Source organism: Rhinichthys klamathensis, unplaced genomic scaffold (assembly GCF_029890125.1).
Source record: "Rhinichthys klamathensis goyatoka isolate OS25496 unplaced genomic scaffold, OSU_Roscu_1.1 h1tg000191l_1, whole genome shotgun sequence".
NCBI lineage: Eukaryota > Metazoa > Chordata > Actinopteri > Cypriniformes > Leuciscidae > Rhinichthys > Rhinichthys klamathensis.
This window is the reverse complement of record NW_026606717.1, coordinates 9246304-9262982: the sequence shown is the minus strand read 5'-3', so window position 1 is coordinate 9262982 and position 16679 is coordinate 9246304. Positions and strand designations below refer to the sequence as shown.

The 16679-nt window shown below is 39.3% G+C and overlaps 1 protein-coding gene across 2 annotated transcripts in view; it reads right to left on the bottom strand.

The window, feature by feature from the left end:
* Positions 1-16679, bottom strand: part of sgcd (sarcoglycan, delta (dystrophin-associated glycoprotein)) — a 215553-nt gene that overhangs the window by 52392 nt on the left and 146482 nt on the right. For both annotated transcript variants that reach the window (XM_056262310.1, XM_056262309.1), the window contains exons 4-5: positions 11913-12000; positions 9590-9709 (exon numbers count right to left, since the gene is read on the bottom strand). In XM_056262310.1, the coding sequence (XP_056118285.1) occupies positions 9590-9709; positions 11913-12000 (208 nt within the window). The remainder of the gene's footprint in view (positions 1-9589; positions 9710-11912; positions 12001-16679) is intronic.

Here is a 16679-nt window from a genome sequence, read left to right as displayed (position 1 = left end):
TGGGCGTCTTCTTAACATCCGTAATCACGCCCCTCCAACTGACAGTAGACAGGCTGAATGAAAACACCTACTTTTCTAGATCCAATCAGGTGCTAGTTGGGGAAAAAGCCACGCCCACCATTTTGCCTCATTTAGTATTCCGTTTCTCTCGGAAATACGTCACAACACTGGAGAAAAGTCGTTTGCAACTTCCGGTTCACGGGGACTTTAAGAACATCAAGAGCGTTGGATGAAGTGCCCGTGGACCTACAGTCAAGTGAAAGCAAATCTGCAAATGCATTATTTTGTTTGCCAGCGATGAAGATCTTTATTAGTCGACCATCTTCGTATGCTGTCTGTGAATGAATAATTCCACAGGACGATACATTCGATTTCATTTCATTCAGGTAATACATTTTACAACCAAACATATTATTAGCCTACGCTACAATAGCTACACTACAAAGTATGGCATTACCAGTTTCTTGGACATATACCTAAACGTATACATTAAATAAGCCATTGTTCACAGTTTATGAAATGAACACCCGCCATCCTGCGGTAATTTGTGTATTGCGCAGTGGCGTGGAACTCGTCTTGAAACCAAATGCCTTTGCCTGCCTTAGACACAGTTAACCAGTTTAAACACGCTAGCATAAATATAAATTTGATTACATTTTGGAGAACAGACAGAATAAGATCTATCAATGTGCATTTGATCGTTGTTTGTGTTCAGATGTTCAGTAGCGGTCATGAGCGCGAGCACGTGTGAAAAGTTTGAACTCTTTCTTCTCTGTCAGTGGTTCCCTTTACACGCCTTTGAATGCAAAACTCTGCAGATTCACTTTATTTAGACACTGATAAGTAATCCAAATGTAGTTGTATAAATTACTATTATACAAACCAAAGGACAGGCAATGTTTCGGGCTACAGATGCCAGAAATAATGCTTGTCTCTTCTGTTTTTGTGGTAAAGATAGCCTAATTATGATAATAATAGTAATTTAAATTAAAAATATAATGTATATGTAACCCCTCCACCCAGGTCCTTCTCACCCCGCTCTGAGCGGGTCTCGAACCTGGGTCTCCGGCGTGAGAGTCAGGCGCTCTAACAAGAGATCAGAGGAGTGAGGTTTACTCGCACAGCAACTACTAGCTGGCCTCCGTTACATATATATAGAGTACCTAGCTACTTGAGTATTTTTTTCACTGGATACTTTTTTACTCTTACTCAAGTAACCTTTAAGATTGTTACTTTTACTTTTACTTGGAGTAAATATTTCTATAAGTAGGCTACTTGTACTTTTACTTGAGTACAGTTTTTGGATACTCTTCCCACCTCTGATTATTTATGAGGCGAAATGCAGTGTAATAAGCGGGATAATGTACATCCAGCAGGTTGGGATAATAATATTAATGTACATCCACCCGGTTGGTATAATAAAGCCTTTCAGGCTGATGCAAGCCCTGAAAGACGCTTCACGTCGGGGTCCTCATCACCCTGTCGGGGGTTTATTCTGAGAGAACAACCGGCTGGATGTACATTATCCCTAACTTAATGCACTGTGAACTTACATACAAACAATGAAGAATTGTATTTTTATTAACTAACATTTAAAAAAATTAATACATGCATTAAAAATATTTGTGCTCATTAGTTAATGTTAGCTAATGCATTAACTAATGTTAAAAAAACAAAGTGTTACTAAAAATCCTACAAAGAAATCAACAGATTATGTCTGGCCTCCCCACTATGAGCTTAAACAGACATTTTATTCACGCCATATTATTTCTCTGCTGTGTCTTAATATTTCTTTATGCCCCCAGAAACCATCAAATAAAAGATTACACGAAAGAAGGGAATAAACGAGCAGCTACACAAGGCAATTTTTAAAAACCATCTAACATTTTAATGTAAAATTGCCTAATTACTCATACATTATGAGACTCGAAGCTTGACATAGCATCTCTCGGGAGTGACTTTGGTACCCAAGCAAATTGCTTTCCCCTCTTTAACATCTGATTGTTAAAATTAATGAAGAATAACATTCAGCTCCGACTAATATAACGCTCCAGGGACAACATCAGCACGGAGGCCATATCATTGTGTCAGATATAAATAACTCTTTCGTTTCAGTCTTACAGGAAAATATTGCAGCCTTTCATTAGTAAATTCGAATGCTTGGCATTGCAATGTTCGTGGTTAGGTGACAGTTTCCTGGATTTTGTCTCATGTAAAAGCACAAAAAACAAACCTACTATCTTAGTAAAATAGTCAAGGTCTTTCCAGTAGCTCATATTGAAATAAGGCAACGAGCCTGAGCAGATGTTGCAGGGTCTGTCCTAATTTGCTCTTATTGCTCTTCCTGTGGAGCTGAACAAAATACGAACAGAATTTCGCAGCTTCCCCCGCCCCTCGTGAGACATTTAGAATTTCCTTCCCTGCTCTGTATTCTTTTATATCGGGGTCGACACTTATACTATGGCAGTCTCTCATCAGATAAAGCACTGCTTATCATAAAAGAGTTGCAAAATACTGTAATCGAATGTCTCCAGCTGGGAATGATTCTTCTCAGCACTGAGACGAGCACATGAAACAAAAGTCAGCGAGTGAATGAAAAGAAAAGTTTTCACAGCGAGCTCTTCATGTTCTGGAAGACTTTAAGGTTGGATTGTATTATGAAACTATATGATTCATCCCTGTATATGCTTTTGCATTTATTTGTGCATACACTGTTAAAAGTAAAGCCTCTAATTAGAAGCAAAAAAGGGCCTTCATGGCATAGCAGAATATTTTTAAGTCCCACAAGGAACATTCATCTCTAGTTCTTTAGAAAGGCTCAGTATTGGAAAAAAAGGGTAACCTAAAAGATGTGCTGCAAATGGTAACTTCTAAACTAATCGATTATATTCAAGAATTTTTTATTTTATTAAACACTACTGAATTAACCTAAATATATATTAGGTCACCAACAAAACTAAATTTTAAAGGTAAGATCAGGTAGAAATAGCTCTTTAATGTAACAATTGCAGATTACCACTTTTTACATTGTACAAGCACAAGCATCTCAACGAATTTAGAAGATGTCATTCATATGTCAAGTTCTTGTCAATGTACCGTTTCCTGTAGCTTAAACAGGTAGAGCATGGCAATGGCAACTGATAAAATGTGGATGTGAATGGAAAGTCACTTTGTATAAAAGTGTCTGCCAAATGCATAAAAAAATACTCTTTGTATTCATGTTGGTTTCCTATTGTTTATTTTTTAACCAACCTTTCGTAAACTGTTTTTTAACCTCTAAAAATGTAAATGTAAATGTCAAGTAGAATAGAAACTTTTATTTTCATTAAACTGAATAAACGTGAGTTCAAGTTTGTATACACACTTAAAGTCCCCCTGTGAAAATCAAGATTTGAATGTTGTTTGTTTGTCTATGTGGTGTTTTTAATATGTTTTAAGTAGTGCTGTCAAACGATAAAAATATTTAATCGCGATTAATCCCATTAATGTCATAGTTAACTCGCGATTAATCTCAATTATTCGCACATTTGGATCTATTCTAAATGTCTCTTGATTTCTTTTTTTCCCATTATTTTTTCTCATTTTAATACTCTTATCAACAGAGTAAAGTGGATCGGCTTGCTTTGTGCAAATGTTTTTTTATTGAAAACAACATTGGCATATACTGTGTTCAATTTCACACTAACATTCTCACTTGGAGCAAATAATCTCTCACACAATGTAACACTGTCCATCAATAAAAGGGTGAAAGAAATACTGACGAGGTCCTGATATTGACGAGGGGGCGGAGAATTCGCATCAGCTGTGTGTGTGTGTGTGTGTGTTGGCCATCAAGTGGTATTTCAGACTGGACGTGCTGCGATGATGATAGCTCAGTTCACAACGACAAAACACACAGATCACTTTGGTCTTGTCAATGGGACCATTTGGCAACTTTTTAAAAGTAAACTTTCCATTCAGAATCTTATTGTCATCCATTTCGGCGTCTCGCGCTCATCATCCACTCAAAACGTAACGTTAACCAACTATTTGGCCGGCTCGCAAGCCCAAACAAGTGTGTGCGTCGTGCCTGTTGTTGTTTCCGGTCTAGCTAGATCCGCTTGCGCTTTGGTCGACGAAGCAACAAAACGTCCTTGCGCGGCGCAAGCCATTGAAATTAATGGGTTTCATAGCGCAGCGCCGCGTCCTGTTGCAAAAGCATGTGAAAAAAAAAAAAAAATTTGCTAGGCCAAAAAGAGCGTTAATCGCGCGATAAAAAAATGTACGCCGTTATAATGGGTTTGCGTTAACGCCGTTAATAACGCGTTTAACTGACAGCCCTAGTTTTAAGACAAACTATGTGCAAATTCATCAGTCAACACCATTGCTGAGTATTTCTCCTTAAAACTGCAGTGAACCAAAGACTCAAAAACGCGGTTTGAAATCGCTGGTGTTTCTGACGTCACAAACTACCTTGTAACCAAACACGTTATTTAGGGTTAATTCTTTGTGTAGCTTGTTTGGATGAGGAGAATGCACAGTCAGCGCTCGAGGGCGCTGGCTGTGAGCACTGTGATGTGCTTCCCATGCGGACGCTCCGATCCTGCCTGGTGTTCTTTCATGGGGACGCTCAGGCTCGCGTTCCCCAGGGCCCTGGTCCAGCTGCTGCCGAGGCACAGCGACGATCACAGTCATGGGGTTCGCAAATGGATCTATCAGCAGGGTTAGAGACGGGCCCAGCCTTATCTCTGCCTTCACCTGATGGGTCCAGTGCCTTCTCTCAGGGTTTGGAAGCACGTGCTGCGGTTCCCTCCGCCCCGATTGAGGCACCGACACTGCAACTAAGACTTGAGTATTGACTGGCCAGCAGATAAGCAGGACGTTCGTTCCAAAAGCAAGCTGGACGAACACTTTCTACCATCATGGTCACAACCTCAACGCCGGGGCCTACACTGAGGTACGAAAAAGCCGGTTTCGTACAGAGTGTATAGTGCACAAACATCAAACTATTCCTCTATATCGAATTATTATAAAGAGTATGGTTATGGGGTGATGCCAAAAGTGGAAGAGATGCTCGCAAGCCATCTCTCCCCCGAGGCGGCATCTTCCCTAAAGGCCCCGGCATTACCCACTAAGCCAGTCAGAACCACATCTTCGCTAGTGGGTAAAGCTTACTCAGCCGCTGGTCAGGCTGCAGCATGCCTTCACACCATGTCGCTGCTGCAGGCCTACCAAGCTGTGTTGTTAGGAGACATGGACGAGGGTGGGGGAATTGGTCCTGACGTTTACGAACTACGTCGAGCCACAGATTGATCTCTCAGGGCCACCAAGGAGACGGATAAATCCATCGGCCACTCTATGGCAGGCCTGGTGGCCAATGAGAGGCATCTGTGGCTCAACCTAAGCAATATTAAAAAGAAGGACAAGAATTTTCTTATGGATGCACCCCTGTCACCTTCTGGCCTCTTCGGCAACGCTGTAATTTCAGTCGTCGAGAGGTTCCAGGAGGCAGCCAAGCAGGCGGCCGCTTTCCAGAAGCTCCTCCCTCGTCGCTCTCATGTCTCTGCGGCTTCTGAGCGGGAGCAGCCCCAAACTTCCAAAGCCAGCTCCTCACACCGTGCCACCCAGAAGCAGAACGTGTTCCCCCGCAGAAAGGCTGGGGACAGGGAGGGGGCTCTCAGCCGCAGTCTTCGAGGGGTAAGACGGATCTGAGGACCGACATTATCTCCAAGAAGGCTGAGGGAAGAGGTCCTGACACTCGAGGGCTCAAGCCAGTGAGGGCAGTCCCCCCTGAAGTGGAGCAGGTGTATTTCAGGCTTGTTTATAATTAAAAGTTAAAAAAAAAAATCCTAGTTATTATTAGTATTTTGGTTACACAATACACTGTATCTGGCATTTAATTCAATGTTTAAAATATACATAATCCCATAATTATTAGATAAAAAAAAAAAACAGTTTGGAGCTGAAATAATTAAAAACCTAGTGTACTTTTTGAATAAAAAAAAAAAAAAAAAATTGCTATGTCTCATTGTATCTCTTTTAATTAAGGAAAAACAAATTACTGTATCAATTTGCATTGCAATGAAGTTCTTAATGTGTGCCTAAAGTTTTCATTTTCTTGGGGAAAAAAAGTAGGTGTCAAGCCCTGCAAGTCATTGGTTGAATCAGATTTTTAAAAGATTTGCCCAAATAGAAAGAGGTTGTCGAAGAACAAATATTAGAGTGAACATTGGTGTTTGTTAAGTCTTGCTTGGACAGACAGGTGTAAAGTTGTATTCTGAGTTGATCAGATGTGTTCTGATGGCAATTGGAGTTGTGTTTACCCTAGACTCACTCTCAGCTGTCATGACATTAGAGAGTAAATCTATTACATGGCAGGAGCTCTTAAGATTGTTTGTAAGCTATAGACTCGTAAAGAGACAGGCATTTATCTCAGTATTAGAGTAGCAGGATTTTCCTGACCTTAAAACAGGCGTGGATTTATTTATCCACCCAATCAGATTCATAAAAACAATTAAAAAATGTAATTTTAATAATAATAATGAATTAACTTTGGCCATATACGACCCGCCGAACACTTTATATGATATATGACAAGCGCTGAGCGCTTCCATCTCTGGCTCAGCGCCAGCCAGTTTGAATCTGGCAGTTATGTCATTTCACTGTACTGTATTTTGTCCAGACTTTGAAACCATTGCAAGGAGAGGCGACGAAGCTCATTGTTCACATGAACACCATGTCTTGGAAAGACAAAGACTAAGGGCCCGTTCACATATTGCGTCTTTTGCGCGCTCAAGTTTGTTATTTCAAATGTACAAATGTTACAAATGTATAAATGTTATTTCCATTCATAATGGAAGCGACGTGGTCAGGCGTCTGATTGACTCGTCAAACGCGTGCGTTTTGACAGCCAAGGGACGCGCGATTTGCATTAAAAGCGTGCGTTCTTAATGTGCGCTTTGTGGTCATGGAAAACACGCGTCAGAAACGCGCGGTTTTTGCATCAAAACGTGCGTCCTGGACGTGTGATCTGCTATTTAAATGAGATTGTTTCTGTCTGCAGGTGTTTTATGCATCAGAAGTGTTTTTGTAACAAGAAAAGAAAAACAACTCTCGGTTTCACGGTCACTGTTTTTTATTTCAGCACCTCGGACAGTCCCCAAATCCCTTAGTTCGAGACACATCTCGCAACATTTCAAGTTGTAATTCTGGTAACACTTTACAATAAGGTTTCATACGTTATTTTTTAATTGTTTTTATGCAAAGACCACGAGTTTCTGACGCACGTTTTCCGTGACCACAAAGTGCACGTTAAGAATGCGCGCTTTTATGGCAAATCGCGCGTCCCGCCTGCTTTTGACGGGTCAGTTTGCAATCAGTTTGCAATCAACTTCGAAAGCTCGGCCGAACAGCTGATCAGTGCGGTTTTTATTTCTCATCTCCATAATACCTATCTAGTAGTAAAGCTAATACAAAATCTAGAAACCCTAGATTCAGGCCCACCTCGACTTAATCCAGGCCCACCCATCTGTCACGTTCTGCATCCGCCACTGCCTTAAAACGTGCACATCGTCCCTGTGTGGTCCACCAAACTAATTCAGATGCGTGGCATCACCCCAGGAACACTTGAGATAAAATCCGAAAGAGAAACATCCAGTTCTAAATACTCCTGTTCTCGCTGCAGTCCGTTGCTGAGTTTGAGTGGATGTAAGGTAATGAACTGTGGCTTAGGGAAAATCATTGGGGGACAATGGATGTACACAGGCTTGAGTAATCACTTTAAAGGAAGTTTAGCTCTACCCTTGAGACAAGCAAAGCTCCATTAACAAATACAGCACAAAACAACCTTGAAAAGTCCAGGATTTTTTTTTTCGCCTCCCAAAATAAATCATTGAAAAAAAAAGATAAATGGGGGGAAAAAACATAAATATATATATTCTCCCCATCTGGGGTTTTAATGTTGGAAAGCACTGCCAAGTGCTTCTTGTTTTCATGCCAAATGTGACCAAAAACTGAGAGGCCTTTTCCAAACGATTTGTGCCAATATTCTTTCAACATTCTAAGAGGACTAGAGAATAAATGGGCCAATATGCCTTTAATAATAATCATAATAATAATAAAGATGCTATATTGTCTCTGTACTAAAGTCAAAACTGGAAAGTGTTTACTTTCTATCAACTATACAGCAATAAAATAAAAATCAACGGAATAACATTTTGATTAAAACAACAATATCGTTCAGCAGTTGTGTCAAAATCAATGATTACTTTAACATGTTAAAGGCACACTATGCAAGAATTGTACCTTAATATAACAGCTTCAAAGTCATTTCGGTGGTAAACAAACTCATAGTAGGGCGAATCATCCTGGTAGTAAAGCTTGGGGGGGACACCGCTGGAAAAACCAGCAATGCAAGTTTGAGAGGAGCGCCCCCGACAAATCTCGCGAGAATCAAGACATGCTTTACGGCAACGACGTCACACACATCAACAACAACATTTGAAGCACAAAGACACTTGCGCGCATTTCAGACGTGATATTTGACGACGGAAAAAGCAAAGAAAACGCGGTCAGAAGAGACTAGGAAAAGGAAAAGAGAATCTGACCGCGTGAGGAACCGGACAAGAGTCCCACTCGGTCGGGCTTTCACTCGTTGGCGCGAGCTAAAAAGCAGCACTGGATGCAACAGTGATGCTGACCTGGCGATCTTGTTGATGGACTAGTAAGTAAATCTTTCTAAGTTTGTGTGCATTTTATTTTGTGATTTCACCGGAATGAATAGAGAGTCTCTGCAACGGCGATAGATTGAAAAGCGCATCCGAGTGAAGACTGCGCGCGCGCCGCCACAAGAGACACTATGTATCCATGACACTGATAGCAGCGGACACGAGCGCTCAGGTTGAGTTCAAAACCACATTTTAGCGCTAGATCTCTTATTTAAAGGCACACTATGCAAGATTTGTACCTTAATATAACAGCTTCAAAGGGGTATCAGGCCGTGAGTGCAGAGACCAGTCTATGGCAGACGCTCTGCTTGAGTGGCATTTACGACAGTAACGTTAAATACAAGTACTCCACAGCGACTCTAGGGGTCGCTGTTTGACAAAAACGGAATTCCTGCATAGTGTGCCTTTAACTTTAACAGCGCTGAAAAAATGCATGTGTAGAATGTTTTCCCCCACCACAAACCTCCTTGTCCTCAGACCCCAGTTTAAAAACCTGTATGTTAGACAATTTTATTGCAAATAGTATTGAATTTATTTTTGAAAGCAACAAATAAATGTCAAATGTTTCCTTATATTGTAGTAGTTGCTTTGCCGTTGTTTTTGGAGGGTTCTGAAATCTGTGAGATGGACTTTGACATCAAAGCTCAGGATATACTTATTGAATTATAACACTGCATCAATTACCAACACAATTCGTACAAGAAGGACAATGTCTCATGCCAGTCTGTGCTTAAAATCAGTTCTGTGAGACTCAGTTAGCATTTCAGCTTTCTCTTTGTTGACTGTGCCAAACAACTGTGTGATGGGAATAGGGCTAAGGCTTTCTGTGAGCATAAAAAAAGTTTAATACCCTCAAATGTGTTATAATTTAAATGTTCACTCACCCATAACTCGTAATCTCTCTGCACCAACTACCACCTCATGGTCGTCTGCAGAGAAGAGCAGTTTTCCTGCACTTGATTTTACCTCCAGCATTTTGCCCCGTGCATGAACTCCATGAGAACCTGACAAAAATATATTTTTACAATTAATGAAGAACATTTTCCAGGTGTCCCCAAATAATCTAACTCAAATTATTATTATATATATGTTAGGGGTGTAACGGTACATGTATTCGCCCCGAACCGGCACGGAATGGACGTCACGGTTCGGTGAACACAGTCAGTCCAACGCTATCTCACGACCAATTCGTACGAATTCGTACGAGTGATTAAATGGTGCCTAATTCGTACTAATTCATACGACCTCACTCGTACGAATTTGTACGATTTGTCTAAACCCACGTGATGGGTAGGTTTAGGGGCGGGGTCAGGGGTAGGTCATTCGTACGAATTCATACGAATTCGGTATCTCGTAAAATATGTACGAATTAGCAAAAATCGTACGAATTTGTACGAGTGAGGTCGTATGAATTAGTACGAATTAGCCACCTCGTAAAATTAGTACGAATTGCCGTGAGATCGGGCTGGTCAGTCACAGGCGATCCACACTCCAATCCAGAAGGGGGTGTGCACAGTAATGCAACGCTGTTTGCTTTTCGCCACAACAGGAAAAAGAGCGGAAGAAGAAGAGACAATCTATCCACCAACCCAAAACAAGAGTTCAGATGGCACGCAAGCAGGGTTTAAAATTAACACCCACCAACCCGCCAAATGTGGGTAAAGATCAACTGTGGCGGGCCGGGTAACGCTGTCAAATCACTAGCCAATTTGGTGTGTTACTTATTATGTTTACAGCATATTGCACAGAATCTGTGCATATCTGGCTTACTTGAACACACACGTCACTACGCAACAAATAACGGCGTGCTTGTTCATTTGCATTGAAGCAATAGCGAAGATTAAAAAGCATTTGGTTAACAGACAAGACATTATTATTTTCCAACATCCTAATTTTTTTTATGTTCTTTGTACTGTATTGATCTGTCCACCTAAAATACATTTTTGGTGAAAAGAATGAGGATGAAAGAGGAAGGGAGGAGATGGCTGGATGACAGGATTTTGTTTGATTAAGAAATGAATGTATGAAATCCAAATTGTATTATAATACCAATAACAATAATATATATATATATATATATATATATATATATATATATATGCTGTGACGTAGTTAATCTGGTTCATTTTGTTTTCTTTTCTTTTCTTTTTTGGCTAGAAGAAGTTTTGAATGGCCGGTAACTTAAAAATTTAGAAGCCGAATTGGCCAGCGAGTGAAACAGTTCATTTCAAACCCTGCAAGCAAGAGCTTGCTAGTAGCTTCGCATAATGTCTTACTCTTATCTAGTGTTATTATATAGTATTTTAAGTTGATTCCGCTGTTATGAGACACAATCATTTGACATTGTGCCGCTTTGTGTCGTGAAAGTCTAACTACTACAGTCCAGTGATGAAATGTGCGTATCCTAGAAATAGAACACCTCAGGTGCCGCTTAACTCGCTGTCTCTTCGTGGAAAGGTGAAGTAAGCACGTACCGAACCGTGACGTCTGTGTACCGTTACATCTCTAAAATATATACTACTGCAAACAAGCAGCAAGCAATTAAAATATTTGCCATTTGGCACATTCAATCTTGTAATTTACTTAATGACTTTTCGGACCAGCTAGTATACAATGCACATTAGAATTCAATTAATGAAATATATACTTGTTCTTACACTTCCACTTAATTTTGTTTTGTATACAGTTGTTCTAGCACCATAACTCAAGTTAAAGTCACTTAACTAGTCCATTTGAGGCAAAATTACTTTCATTAAAATATAGCCTTGCTATTAACCAGGACTTAATAGTACATGCATCCGTGCACATGCAATTACTGCGCTGTAATGAAGTCTCTAGTCACAGTTATAAAGGCTACATCATGAGAAGGATGAGACTCTAACAATCTGGCTATCAAATAACCCTTTAACTCTTTCAAAATAGTCATTTAACCATCTGTCCCATAAAATCTAACATTATAGCTGCCTGGATTCATTTTCCTCCTGTGAGCGGATTGGCCCATATAGTCGCCTCCTGAGTTCAGTGAATATTTCATTTCATGCTATCTACCCTAATATAAACGCCCACAGAGATGGGGCGAGAAATCTTCATTCCGATTTATAGTCTGCGAAATCTTGGGGAGCAAGACCATTGTAATTAGCACAAAGGGGTTGCATGAGGGTTTTTAAACAATTCTTAGCTCGAGTGTGTTTGTATTTGTGTGCTTACCTGCAACGAGTTGAGATACTAATTGCTTCTTTTCGTTGAGGATGTTGACAGACACGTTCTTAGAAGACTGCAGGAACAATGGGCTTCCCTGACATTAAAAAGAAGAGTTAAAAGATAAAAAATAAATAAATAATAAATTCAAAATTTTTACTTGTAATGCAAAAAAAAAAAAAAAAAGAGAGAAAATTATAAATTGTCTTCCACACTGTAAAAAGTTGTAACCTGCAATTGTTACGTTAAAGGCACAGTAAGCGATTTCTGAGAATCATTGTTGAACACTGTTGATATTCCAAATCAACTCAAACAAACACACCATTGCTCATTGCTCCGCCCCCCAAATTCTCAAACACGTAATTAGGGATGCACCGATACCACTTTTTCCAGAACGAGTTTACCGATACTTTCATTTTTGGTACTCGCCGATACCGTATAACCAATACCTGTATTTTCACTGCATTTGTAATTTTTAAATGTATTGGTAGAGAAACCAAAATAATATAAATCATATTAGTTGGCTTAATTTGTTCATCAAAAAAATATTTCCTTCAGTTATTTTCATGCTTAATTAAGTCTGCTAAAATGCATTGTATGGGCTTCTGTTACTTTCACTCTTCATTCTATTGCTCTATCATATTTTATCTTTCATTTAATAATACAGTACATATTTAGAGCAGCTCCAGAAGGATCAGTGCTGAGGATTGGGTCAGTGGTACAAATGTTTAGACACCAGTGAAATATCAATTCTTTATTCCAATTTTGATACTACAACAAAAACTACAGTAATCATTCAAATGTGAAAAAAACACTGCATATTCATTACCGAATTAAAGCTGCAGTCCGGCATTTTTCCTCTTTGTCGCCATCTCTGTTTGAAATCTGTAATTGCAGTTATTCGCGGAATTATTAACTTTGCGTGAGTTGCACATCGGCATGAAACAGCGCGGATGAACACAATGTTTTGAGACTGCGAGTCTGTCAGTCACCGCGCCGATGTGGAAACTGGCATTCAGAATCACACATTCTACTTTTGGAAGTAGGCCTACAGTATGACCATGACAACATACGAATTTTCATCGGAAAATGTCATCTGAACAAGTAAGTAACATCCACATCAACTAAGGGGGGAAAGCCTTGCAGTAAATCGTGCTGATTAAATATAACGATCGCGTCAAACCTTTCAAATTATACTTTGTTCTCAAATTATCAACATCAGCATTGTGACTACATTTAATGTGTACTATGATTACCCTGTAGTTCAGTTTCTATTTCTGTGCAGTCTAATTTCTAATTGTCATACCAATAAATTAATGTTTCTTTACTGGTTTTCTTTGAGAAAAAAGAAAAGAAAAAAAACACGTATCTGTAATCCGATGCATATTTAAAACTATATATAATTTCGGAGGAGGCCGGTTTGGTTTGCTTGGAGTAGAGGTGAATTGCTCCCTCTCATAGCTAGCACAAAATATTTACCATAATAGCTAAACGAATAAAGACAGGAAACTCCGTAACTGTGTGAATTAAGCGAACAAGTGTGCTACTGTTACACGATTGAACTATTGAAATGTCTTACCTGTCCTAAAAGAAAAAAAGCCGTCTCTGCGTCCGTTTTGAACCGATGTTTATCCTTGTTTTCGCGTGGGCCAGTTGCAGTCTCTTTTTTCTCTAACGTTACCCACTCCGAAGTCCGAATTATTTGGGGTTTTACAAGTGGTGAATGTCCAGTTGTCACTGGTGATTGTCGTTTGAACCTTTCTGGATCCGCCATAAGTTTAATTATTTAATGCTGTGAGAAAAGGCTAAAAATGTCCACCTCCAACATCCTCACGCAATATAGCCGACTAGCCGGGACGCCTTCTTTATGTGTACAGATGTGACGTAATGACGCAAAGACATGCTCGAATTTCCCGCGGAAATCCACCAGTACCACTGGAATTAAAATCATTATTACAAGCTAACCGTTTTGAATCGGGCAAAAGCAAGCAGATATTTTTGAACACTGGCTGGTTATGTTTTTTTTAATTATTATTATTTTGGATAATTTTTAACCCAAAAAAGTTACGGACAGCAGCTTTAATTAAATATAGATGGATCTTTTTGTAAAGTTACAAAAGGTAGCCTATTTAGTCAAGAGAGCAGTGAGTAATTTATTTGTCCTTTGTTTGATTAACATTAAAATACAGCAGCAGGTTTATAAGACTGCTGCCCCTTTAAGACCGAAGGCACGGACCCCATTTAAATATACTGTCTATGTTCACTTGAATTCGTCAGTACAAGCAAGAGATGTGAAAGACAATTCATTTCAGTATTCAGTTCATGTTTTACTTACATATACGATTTAGTTTGAATCCAAATAACACGTGCTGAGTGAACGATCAGCAATCAAGAGCATTCAACAGAAGTGCTCTCTCTCTCTCTCTCTCTCTCTCTCTCTCTCTCTCTCTCTCTCTCTCTCTCTCTCTCTCTCTCTCTCTCTCTCATTAGTTAACGTAAATGATAAGCTACATCATGCCTCATTTTACTTTCTTTGCCATTGACATCCGACTGAACTACAAACTTTCCACTGACGTCTGTAAAAAAGTGATGCGCTCAATCCACTGCGTGTTTTTCTCTTATCAGCTCGCGCACCACAGCTATGTTACTATATTTTGTTTAATATTCCACTAATAAGATACATTTTCTTCATGGACAGCCCTCTTTTTTTATCCCATTATACTCTCTGTTGTCCGTGTTCAGTGTACAAACGCTGCCTGGTATCGGTTCTTGGTATCGAAACATTTTTACGAGTACATGAGCTCAGTATCGGGCCTGATACCGATACTGGTATCGGTGCATCCCTACACGTAATGCTCGAGTAGATGTCTCTTTATCATAGTACAAGCAAGGCAAAATAATGCTTCATGAAAAATAAACCGAAGATGACGCACTAACGACATGGAATGTAATGTCACTCAGCCGTCTCTCTTTCAACAGTCTTTCTTCAAATCTCCCTATTGCTCACTCTCTCTCCTCCCCCATCATGAGTGGATACACTCCCTGCTGCTGATTGGCTACAAGTTTGTTGTGGTGATCGGTCCAATCCACTTTCAACATTGTTTATCAGAAATTGCTTACTGCACCTTTAAAGAGCTATTTCTACCTGAACACACACTCTCTCTCTCTCTCTCTCTCTCTCTCTCTCTCTCTCTCTATATATATATATATATATATACGTATGTATATATGTATGTATATATGTGTTCAATTGTTATTCTGCTTAAAACTACTGAAAAAATCTGCCAGTGCAAAATACACGCAATCAAGATACATTCTCTGAAAACAAGTCTTAATAATTTATGTAGTCATGCTTATCAGGTGAATGTGTCTTGTTTTAAGGCTGTTTAAATATTGTATCAGGAAAATAAGACAATTCTCGTTAAAAATGATTTTGCAGTGTTACACGTTCACCTGTGAGTGCACAATATAAGCATTTGTGAATTCTCTCCTAGGCAGGGTACTGTGCAAACACTTGGTAAAGATTTCTCTCTATGCTTAGGGGCCGATCAAAAATTAACACAGCATGCATGTCTGGGTTGATTTAAGTGTTGGGCAGATGGTCTCCTCCAAGAATAGATAAAAAAAAAAAAAATCAAAAACAAGGCATTCATCTGTATACAGCTAAAAAAAAAAAAAAAAAAAAAAAAAAAAATACAGATCTCTGTCATAATCTAGAACAATATTTCATGCTCCAGTTGACTCTTTAAATAAAGATACTATTGTGTTGCACATTAAAAGCTAGAGATACGTCTTTAATTTAAATTATGCATTTTAGTTTTGCTGCTCTGTATTAACTCAAGTGTAAAATGCTTTCTTTTAGATGCTCTTCATTATTGTGAGAACATCTGCAGAAATAGACAGAAACAGAAAAAAAAAGTCTACTGCAGTTGTGTGAGGCTAATTAAGAGGAACACAAGCTATATTTTCTATGACTTGCACTTATCTTTCATTAAACTCCTTGTCATTGAGGAAATTAAAATCAGGAAAATACATAATTACATCTTAAATTCTAAAGTTTTTTTTTTTTTTTTTTTGGTTGTTGACATTAACTTTTTTGCTCACCAGCCACTGTGGCTAGTGGTTTTCCAAAGTTACTAGCCACTCAACATTTTCATTGTCCACAATTTTCACAACGATACCATGGGGAAAAACTTCCATATAGATATTTTAATTTAATCTCATTATTTGGCAGTATGTACAGTATATTCGGCTGCTGATACTTTAAGACCTGACACACAGATCCATTAGCCTATACTGTTACACAACTGTTTACGTTCACTTAAAAATATGTATGTTTACGTTTATACTCGCCAAGACCGGCATTTTGACATTACTTTGTGTGTGACTATTTAAGCGCAAATACCCCCGTTTGTGCGCGCGCTTCTACTTCTGTCTATACGGTAATTTCTGTACTGTGCGACAGAGAGTCGCGTGTTATGACGCAATCGTTAGCCTATTTTTACAAAAACTGCTTCTACGGGGCCATAACGTAAGATACAAGGTAATGGAGCATTTTATACATTGTCGTGTTTCTTTAGAAATAAACAATGGACAAATAGAGTCTTTAAACGCCTCAGATGTAAAGTTATTCGCTGTCAAAGTGACGCCAAAATGAATGGGAGTCAATGGAATGCTAACAGCAGGTAAAGGCTTGCTATGGCGGCGCCCGGGGAGACTTCAGTTTCCGGCTGATGGATTACCCCCATTGGTTATTTCTGAGATTCGACTGAAAAT